Source organism: Salvelinus namaycush, chromosome 17 (assembly GCF_016432855.1).
Source record: "Salvelinus namaycush isolate Seneca chromosome 17, SaNama_1.0, whole genome shotgun sequence".
Lineage (NCBI taxonomy): Eukaryota > Metazoa > Chordata > Actinopteri > Salmoniformes > Salmonidae > Salvelinus > Salvelinus namaycush.
The window spans coordinates 24,190,034-24,203,713 of record NC_052323.1 but is presented as its reverse complement, the minus strand read 5'-3'; the positions used below and the strand labels follow the sequence as shown (position 1 = coordinate 24,203,713).

The window sequence follows — 13,680 nt, the reverse complement described above, 5'->3', positions numbered from 1 at the left end:
ATGGCTAGGAAAAACTCCCTAGAAAAGGCCAGAACCTAGGAAGAAACCTAGAGAGGAACCAGGCTCTGAGAGGTGGCCAGTCCTCTTCTGCCTGTGCCGGGTGAAGATTATAACAGTACATGGCCAAGATGTTCAAACGTTCATAGATAACCAGCAGGGTCAGACAATAATAATCACAGTGGTTGTAGAGGGTGCAACAGGTCAGCACCTCAGAAGTAAATGTCAGTTGGCTTTTCATAGCCGATCATTCAGAGTTAGAGACAGCAGGTATGGTAGAGAGAGAGTCCAAAATAGCAGGTCCGGGACAAGGTAACACGTCCGGTGAACAGATCAGGGTTCCATAGCCACAGGCAGAACAGTTGAAACTGGAGCAGCAGCACGACCAGGTGGACTGGGGACAGCAAGGAGTCATCAGGTCAGGTAGTCCTGAGGCATGGTCCTAGGGAAAGAGAGCGAGAAAGAGAAAGAGAGAAAGAGAAAATTAGAGGGAGCATACTTAAATTCACACAGGACACCGGATAAGACAGGAGAAATACTCTAGATATAACAGACTGACCCTAGCCCCCCAACACATAAACTATTGCAGCATAAATACTGGAGGCTGAGACAAGAGGGGTCGGGAGACACTGTCCGACGATATCCCCGAACAGGGCCAAACAGGCAAGATATAACCCCACCCATCATCAATGATGATAGCTGCATACTGAGATTCAGCACCTTCCAAAAGTACCTCCCCAACATCATCAGTGATGATAGCTGCATACAAAGCTACAGTGCCTTCAGAAAGTGTTCACACCCCTTTACTTTTTCCACCTTCTGTTGTGTTACAGACTGAATTTAAAATTAATTAAATTCAGATTTGTTTGTCACTGGCCTAGACACAATACCCCATAATGCCAAAGTAAATTTTTTACAAATTAATTAAAATTGAAAAGCTTAAATATGTTGAGTCAATAAGTATTCATCCCCCTTTGTTATGCCAAGCTTAAATTAGTTCAGGAGAAAAAATGTGCTTAACAAGTCACATAATAAGTTACATGGACTCACTCTGTGTGCAATACTAGTGTTTAACATGATTCTTGAATGACTACCTCATCTCTGTACCCCACACATACAATTATCTGTAAGGTCCCTCAGTCGAGCAGTGAATTTTAAATACAGATGCATCCACAAAGACCAGGGAGGTTTTCCAATGCCTCACATAGAAGGGCACCTAGATGGTACAAATAAAAAAGCAGACATTGAATATCCCTTTGAGCATGGTGAAGTTATTAATTACACTTTGGATGGTGTATCAATACACCCAGTCACTACAAAGATACAGGTGTCCTTCCTAACTCTGTTTGCTGGAGAGGAAGGACAACGCTCAGGGATTTCACAATGAGGCCAATGGTGACTTTAAAACATTTACAGAGTTTAATGGGTGGGATTGGAAAAAACTGAGGACGGATCAACAACATTGTAGTTACTCCACTATACTAACCTAATTGACAGTGTGACAAGAAGTAAGCCTGTACAGAATAAAAAATATTACAAAACATGCATCCTGTTTGCAACAAGGCACTAAGGCACTAAAGTAATACAGAATTATTTTTGGTAAAGCAATTAATTTCTTGTCCTGAATATAACGTGTTATGTTTGGGGCAAATCCAATACAACACATTACTGAGTACCACTCTATATATTTTCAAGCATAGTGGTGGCTGCATCATTTTATGGATATGCTTGGAATCGTTAAGGACTGGGGAGTTTTTCAGGATAAAAAATAAACAGAGGAAAACATGGTTCAGTCTGCTTTCCAACAGACACTGGGAGATGAATTCACCTTTCAGCAGGACAATAACCTAAAACACAAGGCCAAATCTATGCTGGATCTTTCTTACCAAGAAGACAGTGAATGTTCCTCAGTGGCCGAGTTACAGTTTTGACTTAAATCTGCTCAAAAATCTATAGCAAGACTTGAAAATGGTTGTCAAGCAATGATCAACAACCAATTTGACAGAGCTTGAAGAATTTTGAAAATAATAATGGGCAAATATTGTACATCCAGGTGTACATAACTCTTAAGAGACTTACCCAGAAAGACGCACAGTTGTAATCGCTGCCATAAGTGATTCTAACATCAGGGGTGTGAATACTTATGTAAATTATATATTTTTGTATTTCATTTTCAATACATTTGCTAACTTTTCTAAAAGCATGTTTTCACTTAGACATTATGGGGTATTGTGTGCGAATGGTTGAGAAACAAATACGATTTAATCCATGTCGAATTCAGGCTGTAACACAACAACATTTGGAATAAGTCAAGGGGTATGAATACTTTCTGAAGGCACTGTAGTGTATCCATAAAATTAGAGATACAGTATAACGTATTCATACAAATATTGCTGCATCCACTCCGGCAGGGGGCAGCATATCAGAGATGTGGTGCACAGACTACAGGAAGAGGGTGAAGCTGCTGCTAATCGAGCTAGCCAGTTTGTAGCCGCTTGCCAGTGGAAACGAGTCAGAAGAAAACTGTCAGGTGTACAGTAGTTTGCCAGTCGATAGACTTGGCTGTAAAGCGGGGCGTTGGTCCCCTAAACCCCGTTTCAAATGGCAGAATATAGCCAAACGGGTATTTTGACGGCGCTTCTGCTGTTCACAGTTGTCACTGTAAAAGACATTTACGTCGGGAGGTCCATGATGACTCAACACCCAGCGCAGGCCTCTGACAGCCTGAATATGGGGGCTGATCGTTTGCGGGATGCCGACCCACAGAGGCTCAGCAAGCAGGCCCTCTACACTGGGCCAGTGCTGAAATTCCAGTTTTGGTAAGATTCTCGTTTTTTCTCTTATGTCGCTATTTTTCTAGCTAACGTTAGGTAGCAGGTGCAGTTAGCTAGTCAATGTTAACTAACTTACGCTAACTAGCCATTTGATCGTTTGGGGACATTGTTTGATGCTAGCTACTAGCTAGTTAGCTAGTAAGTTCTTAGCTGAGCTTGCTCGCTAATCCTCCTCGCTATATACAGCCTTTTTGGCTCTTAATATAGAATGAAAGAACAGCCATATTACCTGAACTAACTATATGCAGGCTGGTAGTCTGGAATTTGGTGGCACAGTATTATTTTTATTTGTTTAATGTAACCTTTATTTAACTAGGCAAATCAGTTAAGAACATTGTTATTTACAATGACGGCCTACACCGGCCAAACCTGGGCCAATTGTGCACTGCCCTGGGCCTCCCAAACACGGCCGGTTGTGATACAGCCTGGAATCGAACCAGGTTGTCTGTATTGATGCCTCAAGCGCTGAGATGCAGTGCCTTAGACCGCTGCACCACTCGGGAGCCCCTAAATATAACGTCAAAGGTACCTAATTTATGTCAAATACACAAATTTCTAACCAGTTTCTGTGTTACAGCATCTCCTGAGGGTATAACAAGGTGTTCCAGGAGTACTCCCGGTCTATCAGCCAGTTGTACCCGGACATCCGCATAGAAGGGGAAAATTACCCTCCCACAACCATCAACAAGTAAGATGGCACGTCATTGCCATGTAGCCAACATATTTATTTTGGTGTTTATTTGGTGTTCTGATCACCACTGTTTTTGCCCTCCACCAGATATCTCGGAAATGTATTTTCCTACTTCAAACTTCTTGCCATTGCCCTGGTTGTCAGTGGACAAAATCCCTTTGCTATGCTTGGACTGGAGACTCCCAGAGCATGGACGTGGACTCAAGAAAATAAGGTGAGGTTTTACGGTTTCAACTTCAATAGATTTTGACTAAACACACTTGTTTGTCTTCCAGATATTCTCGTGCCTGATGACATTCTTCCTCAGTAACATGTTGGAGACCCACTTCTTGTCCACCGGTGCATTTGAAATCACACTAAATGGTGAGTTGAATGGGGTCACTGAAAACACTGTCTTCACTTTGCATGGATGTACACAACTAATTCAGTGATGATGAAATTCAGTTAAATTATATGTAAACATCTTTGTCTCCTATCTTTTCTACACTCCCTTTTAGATGTACCAATCTGGTCCAAGCTGCAGTCAGGATACGTACCCAACATTCAGGAGATCTTCCAAATCCTTGATAATCACATTAAGATGAATCAAGTTGACAAGATCTCCTTTCCATCTCTGTAGTGCTGACGTTTAAGAAGATTAGTAGGTAATGAAATGCATCTGCCATCCACAGACTGAAGCATGTCGATGTATCTTATTGTTCTTTGTGTTATCTTAGACATGGAGTCTGGGGCAAGTGTTCGTTAACAGCCTGCTCTGTTTTTCCATCCCAGGTCTCTGAAGCAGTTGCTCAGGTCAGTGGGACTGCATTGTGGAGTAATGAAGGCTTGGTCTGCAAACAGCTTGCTGTGAGGCCAGGCTGGATGTCCCTGCCACTGACCACACTTCCTCTGCCTTGGGAAACGCTCCTGTGTCCTCGATCTAAACAAAAAATAAGCATGCCACTAGCTGGCTTGGATGACAAGATCCTCTCGTATACAATACAGATATTTTGTGAGCAAATTTGAAATATGTTATTTTAAGAGGCTACTGTGATGTGTCTTGTGTCCTCGAGGGTAGTCCTATAAGTGGTTTAGTTAAAGAAAGCTAATGGTTTGCACTGCTGTTGTACCAAGGGCTTTTGTAATGGGGTGGTTGTTTTTTCAGTCAGCCGTTCTGTGTCAAGTCTCCCTTGACTGTCTGAACCTTTACATTGGGGACACTGGGGGGAGGGCTTGTTCTGTCCTGCTTGAGTTGACAAAATCAGTTCTGTTTGAAATGCTTGGAAGTCTTTGAATGTGCTTTTTCTTTTTTTACAGCTCTTAACTTTCAGATGTTATTCATGATTGAAATAGTTGTTTTTGGGGGAAGAAAATTAATCTGAGAGGGCTAATTGCTCACTGTTACTTTTAATGGTAATTCTGTCTGATGGATCTTCTAGTGGAGATGCTTGATGTGTTTTTTGAGTACAATGAATTGTCCAACCAGGTTGCTGACAATGTAAAAGTAGGACGGAAGAAAGTTAAGCTGTATGTGCCCAGCTGCCTAACAATTCAAAATAGTGGATATTGTGCAACACAACAGTTATATTGTATCTTCGTGAACTTGTGGTTAAAGAAAGCACTGCTCGCTGAATGAAATGGTATTGTTATCTAATGATCCCTCTCACTCAGTTTGACATTGTCAACCACTCCTAAGTAGTGTGAGAAAGCACCCTTGTTCTTGTATATGTGTGTGAAATCAGATGGTGTGGCTACAACTCAAGGATTGAAGCAGAATAAAATATCTGTCTCGTCTTAAAGTAATAAACATTCTGAGAGGTTTCACTCATATCAGTGCCCAATTGTGATGATGTAGAAAGAAAAACACTCAATATAAAATATTATTCAATACAAATGATTGAAGGTCCTCCACATGTGTAATAGTAAGAGTATCAAAATGTTTCAACATCTAAAAGACACAAACAGGTACCACATTGTGAATGCCTATTTAATTGATAAGCTAGTAAACTACCTTAAACAGTTGGATTGATAGAATAATAAGGGCCAGGGTTGAGTCAGTTGCTGTTCCAGGGGCAGAATGGCGTGACGTGAAACATGTAGCAGTGGGTGCATACCCTCACAGCCTTGACCTGGCCGTACCGCGGTAGAGGCGCTGAGCGGGCAGAGCAGCGAGAACAGAAGATCTGAGACGACATACATTTCAAAATTATTCACAAGTCTGTGTGTGACTATGTTTGTATGGCTGGAAGTGACTGTTGAGTGGTGATTATATGGTACCCTTGTCTGGGTATTTACAGGTACCTTGCCACAGCTCCTGCAGTGGTGCTTCTTGCGTATTAAGGTGAAGGGGGCGTTACATGCTGTGCAGACACTACAGGCCTCATCAGGAACCCAGTTTGGGAGCGCTACATGTGATTGAGGTTGTTGATGTATGGTTAGAAAATTATAATAGGGACAGTTAAAATGACAAGACCAAAAGGAGACATCACCTTCACATTGGACATCTTGCTCCATCGATGGGGAGGAGGACAGCCACTCCATACACAAGGCACAGTCTTCCAGAGCCTTGTTACTCAGGCCTAAGGATGCTGGTGAGACAGGACACAGACCATATTGAACTGGGAGTCGAGAGATTTTGGATGCATCTACGTCACAGAAGGCTGCTGAGGGGAGGACAGCTCATAATAATGGCTGGAACGGCGCAAATGGAATGACATTAAACACATGGAACCTATCTGTTGGATGTATTTGATACCATTCCACCTATTCTGCTCCAGCCATTACCACGAGCCTGTCCACAACATATGTTTCACCAACCTGTGGTCTACGGACACTGCAAATAATATGATTAAGGTAACATTTCTTAAAATAAGAGAAAAGCCCTTTTAGATTAAAATAAGAAAACATTTCTGCCAATGATGTTAGATAATTTAGCTTGGTAAGATTTTTTTTTAAAGTGAGTTATCACTCAATATAAGATATTTAAGCATGCTTAGATTGAACTTTTTGCAGTGTAGAATCTCTCGTGTCATGGTTATGTCACATTATATGCCCAAGCACTGTAGTACCTTTCCTTTGCTTGTCTTCTTCTGCAAGAACTGTCTTAGTCGTCATTATCTGGAAGAGTGTCTTCAATATGGTTCTTAGGTCACTAGAGTAGTTGCTTTGTAGCTGGTCTGCAACACCTGGTTAGAGTTGATACATTATCAGAGACTAAGATCACTTGTCCCCTCAGTCTTATGATGTAAGAGCTATGTCAAACAGAGGGATAGGCATATCCAGATACTGTATGACATAATACAGGGGCAGACTGGCCATCTGGCATTTCGGGCAATTGACAGATGGGCTGGTCCATTTTTAGTAGTGCTGAGCGATTAACCGAAATATTGGTTAAATTATTTGAATGCCATTTCGTTCAGTTTTTTTCTGCCCGATGCGCAGTTTCTCTAGAGATAAATCAGATCAAGCCCAAACTGTGCGATGTAGTAGGGAGTTGTTAGACAGCATAGGTAGAAGCTCTATAAAGATGATGACTTGGAATGAAATAATAAAGTCATCAAATAAAATAAATGTAATATACACAACAACTGAAATATTTTATGAAAGTAAAGTAATGTGAATACATTATGGTTAATAAATGGACAGTCACTACCATCATGGGACTTTTATTAATTGTTTTATTCAGTGTTGTTACAGCATTCAACCCACATAATGCATTGTGCATTGAAAACCGTGATAATTTTTTAAATTATTGAACCGAAACCAAAACGACCTCAAAAAGCACTAATAGCTCATCGCTAATTTTTTGCGTAGTGGGCCTGTCAAACTTGTTTTTTTTTGTGAAAAATAAAACATTTGTGGCTAATAACGAGGATCTAAAGGAGAAAAAAATAGCAAATGTTTTACAATATTGACAAAGCGAAAGACAATGAGGACCTACTGTACCTGAGATGCACACAAACAGACGGTGAAGGAGGTCACCGCTGCTATTGAAACGGGATCGGATATTGTGGCAGGCCAACTGGATGTCAGGATGCTCAAACCCCTCTGTGTTATTACTGCTGGGTTGATAGCTGAGAGAAGTAAGGGACATAGGGAACATTAGGTTCTGCTCAGTGATTGAAAACTAGGCTAAAACTGTTATTGTCATGTATTATAAAAATTCAGTCATTTATAAAGTGCCACTAGAGAAAATAGTATAATCTGCTGGTTTATAGTAGTGTAATAGTAGTATAATTTATCAACTTTTGGGTTACGTCATTCAAACTAGAGCAAGTATGAGGTTAGCACTTACCTGAACTGAGACAGGGTGTATTCCTCTGGCTCTGCCTCTACCACTCTCTGTTCAGCCTTCCCATCTCCATTGGTTCTCCACTGGGTCAGGCTGGGGCAGGCAACAGATGCTGGAACACCATCTCTCTGTTGACCCTTGGCCCGTAGTGAAGAGAACCGTGGGCCCAGCACATGGCTCCTCTCATTCCCCTGTCCCCTGGGGCTCAGAGCTGGGCTTCTAACAGCAGATAAGGGGGGACCTTGGGTTTGGGGAGTCAGGCAGCCATAGGTGTCATGGTCTGGTGGGAATATATGCAGACTGGGGCACTGGAGGCAGATACAGGGGCTGATCTGGCAGTATGTGGCCCCTTCATTCAGAGACTGCAGCTGTGAATCCTCTTCGTCGTCATCTTCATCGTCATCTTTTTCCTCTTTCACCTTTTCAGTCCAGGTAGACAGGTTGGGAGATGGGGGATTGATCACAGTTGCAGAGAGTTTCATCCCCTTCATCCTCAGTACAATCAGCTCTGCCATCTCTAAAACATCCTGGCTCACATTCTGGCTCAACCCCTCCCCATTCAGGTAGATGGGGGGGACAGAGAGAGCCCCAGGGTCTGGGTTCGAGAGCCTGCTACTGCTGGGCCAGTTCTTGCTGCGCTGGAGGGCTGCCTCCGCACACTTCCTGGACAAGCTGGTCCACTGTGAAGAAGGGCAAGACATGTTCCGCCTCATATTCAGATATGGGGAGTTAGGAAGGGAATAGCCTTGCTTCTGTGTCCCGTCCAAGTCATCCATGTAGAAGACACTCTCCTCTTTGTCTACACTTGACCCACCAGATGACCAACCACCAGACGACACTCTGCTCCCAGCCCTGCGGAGCCTGAGAGGAGAGGCCATGGGGCTGGGGGTGAGGCTGGCAGCCCCCCTCCTCTGGGGGTAAGGAGATGAAGTCTGGCTAGATGTTGGGGACAGAAAGCTGGACATCTCATCTCCCGCCTGGTAGAACATCATGCTGAGCAGCTCCATCTCTGTGATGTCAGCCTGCATGGAGGATGACAGCTCAATCTCTGGGTCCCACTCTAAACGGCCAGGTTCAGCTTGCAGGAGGGAAGGGTTGTCCTCCTTGTCCTCCTCCATCACAACACATGCCTGAGGAGGAACATTTGACTGGGACTTTGCCCCCTGCTTCCCATGCATGGTATGCTCCAGTTGCTGGGCCAGAGTGATGGCTGAATGTGGTATGGCTGAAGAACAGCGGCGGGCAACCAAACCCTCTTCATGAGTGACACAGAGGTTGCGTTCCAACGAATGAAGCTCTTCTTCCTTGAGCGTGCGCAGGAGATTCCTGTTCATATACCAAAATGTTGATTTTTGGAAATACCTCATCAAGACTAACGCTATTGTTAAAACTGGGCTTTGAAATGGAGGTACTGTACCTAATTTTCTTCAGTAAAGAGTGGAAGGGCCTGAATAACTCAGACATGTCCTCCAACTCACCATCCAGCTTCATGGGGCCATCAGGAAACACCATTAGACCACTAGACAGACATATGGCATTTGGTTTGAGAATTTGTAGTGACGTAGATTGTTCAAATACTGTACAATAAAAATGACAATTGAAAAGGTATTTATTGGAGAGTTTTTTCAGAACACTCACCACACTATAGCTAATCGTGGGATTGTAAACATGAGTGCAGGCTCATAGTCATCGATCATGTCTTGAGTGATATATCCCCGTTTTAGTGCCCTAACAGAATCCATGAGGGGAAAAGTGACTTAGTAACATTTATTAGTAGATTAATAAAACAATTATCTGATAGGAAGCATATATAGGTGAGAACTATGTATACATTCTCACCTGGACACTGTCTCACAGAACAGCACAGTGACATCCTGTTGGATGTCATACTGTTTAAAGGACTTGACTGGTACCATGGCTGAAACATAGCTGAGGTACAGAAGGAAAAATAGAGTGAGTGTGTTACGCTATGAAACCCACTTTTCCTGTGGGAGTAAAATATAATTTTCACCGTCTCACCTGAACTCGAAACCTGCAAACAGGTTGTCAAATTTTCTCAAGGCCTGGCACAGTAGCTCTGTATAGATGTTCCGATTGCGAAGAGCCTGGTCACGGGCGATGTTCCGTACTTCATCTATGCAGCGAGTCAGTTCCTTTGCTAGGGGACGCATTGCCTCGCTCTCAGCCTCCTGGTTCATGATGATGGAGCCAGCAGCCAAACACTAGGGAGATAACATAAATGTGTTATTCTACATAGTCAGCTTTTCAAAGATGATAGCTAAAATCGCTATGACCAGCAATTGTTCTATTATGCTGTCGCCGAAACATGAACTTCTGAAGTGTCAAGATAAGATTGTGCTAGCAGGTACCTCAGCTCCAAACCACAGCTGGCCTTCCAGGTTCTCTTGTTGGATCTCCTCTGGGAACTTGACATAGAAGTCTCGGTTGGCTCTCTCGCCTGGGATACACTCATTCATGATCTGGTTGAGGATGCTCAGCACATTGTCCTGTTGTAAATCCAAGAAGAGGAATTGAAATCCCATTGAAGATAGCACATACTATTTTACAGTTTGTGAATCATTATCTTAAAGGTCACTACTGATGCTTTTATCATTACAATAAGAGGAAGTGATGATGATTCACTTGTCAGTGTCCAAAATGGCACCCTATTCCCTTAGTAGTGCACTACATTTGACCAGGGCCTTTAGGGCTCTGGTCAAAAGTAGTGCACCAAATAGGGAATAGGGTTCCATTTGGGAAACAACCTTTCTTTACCTGGCATGAGCGGAACTGGCTGACCAGCAGGGCACAGCGTTGGGGTTCGTTCTTGCCATTCAGGCTGTTGAGCTTGGCAGCCACTTTGCTCAGCTCTTCATCAGCACAGTAGAACTGGGCAAGCAATTGTTGGTCCGATTTCTTCAGGCAAACAAATAGTGTAACATTAAGAAATTAAAGACTGAATAGACTAATCACATTTTTTACGGTAAAAGGACTGAGGAGGGAGTAACAGTACATATTTTTTCTGTAAGACTCTACACTTTGGACAAACAAAAGGAGCTCAACAAATGAGAGAGAACAATGCCCCTGGGGTATGACTTGTGGCTAGCTGAAAAAAGCCAAGAAGCAGAGCTATTGAACGAGGTGATAAGCTGTGTCTCTATTACAAAGCCACAGCAGCCACCAACAAAGGAGCCCTTACTGTAATTAGCTGCGCAGCAGCTTATATGCCCGTGTTTACAGAGGAAACATGGACATCCCACTGGTTTGAAGTTTAAAAAAATACTGCTAGCATGTCTGACTCAAATACAGGATATTCTACATGGAATAGTAATGCTAATGTTTATAAGATTATTGTTGCTCCATTTTTTTAAATAATGGGAAACATGTTTCTCACAAAAAAGACAAAGAAACTGCTAGGAAATGCAAGAATATATTTTTTTCTTAAAATACCTCAAATAATAAAGGGTTATGAATGATTAGATTTGAATAAAATCTTCCAAAAAAGAGTAAGACATTTGATAGGGCCAAAAGATTGTGATGGGTGGCAGGTAGCCTAGTAGTTAGAGCATTGGACCAGTAACCAAAAGGTTGCTGGATTGAATCCCTGAGCTGAGAAGGTAAAAATCTGTTGTTCTGCCCCTGAACAAGGCAGATAACCCACTGTTCCACTGTAGGCTGTCATTGTAAATAAGAATTTGTTCTAAACTGACTTGCATGGTTAAATAAAATAAAAAGACACTTACCTTAGGTTTGTGAAACCACTTTCGAAATCTGTTCATGGTTGAAAATGTTCACCTTGTCTATATCCTTAATTTAATCTAGCCAATCTAATATTCAAATCAACAATAATCCCAAGATTTCTGTCAAAGCCGTTCCAGATGACTTTAGTGCAGCAGCAGCAGCAGTGCTAGCATATCCTTCTTCAACCACACGATTGTCAAAGGAGACTTGCCTGTTCTCACCCTTTTTACCTGACATTACCTGCACATGTATGGGCGGGGCATAGACTACCTTGATATATGGATTTACAGGAACCTGTAACCATGAATGACTTAATGAAATGTTTGGTTACTGAATTAATCCATTATTGTAAAGTAATCCATTGAGTTTGGAAAACATGTACTTCCATTTTCTCTATTTGTATTTACTGAAATGCATTTGTGTACTTCTTCTCATTCTAAATCAACTACTATGGCAGCTTAAATACTTTAAATAGGTTTTACCATTATGATAATATTGTGCCACTTGTCAGAGTAGTAACACCAATGATACATTTTAGGTCAATTTGGATTTTCTGAAATGGAGACCACAGATGCTCAAACCTAAGGTCATTAACCCTTTAAAATAATGTACAAAGGTGATATGATTAATCATGTTTCTCACAATGTAACTTCCCTTCATTTAAATTGAGTAACACCTCATGACATTTAGGATTGAGACACACAAAATGTCAATGGAATAATCCTCACATTTATGACACATTTATAGACCCCTCCCCCAACAATAGTTTGCCACTGACGGGAATGCTCAAGGTCCTTGTAGAAAACCCTTACAGTCCCTCTCCTGAACAATAACTCACAGCCCTCTCTAACTTTTGAAACAAGTAGCCTACCTGCCCCCAACTACAACTCTACTTTTTTTGAAATTATTGATTTAAACAATATATTAAATAATTTTTGTCTTATTTTTTTACTTTGAAGCATTCAAAGCCATAGAGATACTGCATCTCAAAGTCCCAAAAAGTCACTACAACTCTACTCATTACTACTGGAACAAGCCAATTTCCTTGCCCTAAATTAAACAAATAACGTCGGAGAGCGCTCCGTAAGCGACGCCTGGATGGTCTTTCGGACGACATCGGCAACAAGCTGTATCTTTGTTTTTGGCGGATTTGGAACAACTGTACTGTGACTGAGGTAGGCATTTCGTATAGTTCAGATGGTAGCGTTAGGGCAATTGATGATGATAATGATGATAAAACCAGTAGTGATCAGCCATTTACAAATGAGGGTGATGGAGGGATGAATACTGCTGGGGAAACAACGACTAGTGTTGAGAGTAGACCTGTAAAGGACCACTCTAGACAAAGAGGTTGGAGTAGAACGTTATAAAGTTATGGTAGTGTTCCCAGAACCAGCAAGTAAGTACTTTCATCCGTTGCATTTCACAAAATCAATTAGGAAAAAGATTGGGGTGATTAGGGATGCCAAACCACTGGGTTATGGGAAGGTCCTGATCATTGCAAATAGTTAAACAATATATATACTCACTATATTGGGGTCGGGTGAAATGTCACATTCATGATGTTATGTCTAAACTGAGAGGAGTAATTGCTGGGATGCCAGTGGAAATGACCATGGAAGAAGTTAAGGCTTCCCTGAAAGGAGGAAAAGTTATTTAAACGAAAAGGATGAAAAGCAAAAAAAGTGGCGGTCAAGTGGACACTACAACTGTACTGTTACACATTGAGGGGAACCTGCCGAATAGGGTGCAGCTAGGATCACTACTCAGTTATCCGGTTAGCTAAAGCAGCCAACAGTATGGGTCGCGACGTGTCAGAGTAAATGTATAATTATTTAATTAATTACTGGAATGGATTTGGCCAAGTTATGCAGCGTTGCATCAACACTGCATAACATTTTGCTTAGCTAGACAACTAAACTGATGCATGTATCTTTTGCAGACGGTCGCATGCGGATGGACACATGGAGGAGAGAATCATTTTCGCAGTATCCTCAAAACCGTGTCTTTTTGACACAACTGCTGACAGCTACAGGGACATAAACACAAAAAATGCTGCTTGGAGACAGGTGTCCACGATAGTAGGATTGCCAGGTCAGTTAAGTAGTGAGCTTTTGCTAGATGTAGCTAGTTAGCTAGCTAGCTAA

General features: G+C 42.0%; 2 protein-coding genes across 2 annotated transcripts; one reads left to right on the top strand and one right to left on the bottom strand.

Annotated features, from left to right (window-relative positions):
• The first annotated feature begins 2,461 nt into the window (after positions 1-2,461).
• selenot2 (selenoprotein T, 2) lies at positions 2,462-5,329 on the top strand. Its single transcript, XM_039012508.1, has 6 exons — positions 2,462-2,816; positions 3,409-3,519; positions 3,610-3,736; positions 3,798-3,885; positions 4,020-4,166; positions 4,294-5,329. Exons 1-5 carry the CDS (start codon positions 2,599-2,601, stop codon positions 4,139-4,141), a joined length of 666 nt encoding a protein of 221 aa, XP_038868436.1. The 5' UTR covers positions 2,462-2,598; the 3' UTR covers positions 4,142-4,166; positions 4,294-5,329.
• Positions 5,330-5,526: 197 nt separating this feature from the next.
• On the bottom strand, positions 5,527-11,571 carry LOC120062159 (lateral signaling target protein 2 homolog). Its single transcript, XM_039011966.1, has 13 exons — positions 11,536-11,571; positions 10,568-10,708; positions 10,162-10,299; positions 9,812-10,014; positions 9,632-9,721; positions 9,431-9,520; positions 9,210-9,311; positions 7,796-9,118; positions 7,447-7,574; positions 6,570-6,686; positions 5,997-6,089; positions 5,803-5,906; positions 5,527-5,684 (listed from the first exon to the last, which is right to left on the bottom strand). The coding sequence occupies exons 1-13, from the start codon at positions 11,569-11,571 to the stop codon at positions 5,556-5,558; spliced, it is 2,694 nt and encodes an 897-aa protein (XP_038867894.1). The 3' UTR covers positions 5,527-5,555.
• Between the last annotated feature and the right edge of the window lie 2,109 nt (positions 11,572-13,680).

What these genes read in the sequence shown, in the direction of transcription:
- LOC120062159 (XM_039011966.1), bottom strand. Translation starts at nt 11,571, where the DNA reads ATGAACAGATTTCGAAAGTGGTTTCACAAACCTAAG. An exon ending in GCCAGTTCCGCTCATGCCAG is followed by an intron (nt 10,300 to 10,567) that starts GTAAAGAAAGGT and finishes GATTTACAACAG; the next exon opens with GACAATGTGCTGAGCATCCT. An exon ending in AGAAGACAAGCAAAGGAAAG is followed by an intron (nt 6,090 to 6,569) that starts GTACTACAGTGC and finishes CTGTCTCACCAG; the next exon opens with CATCCTTAGGCCTGAGTAAC.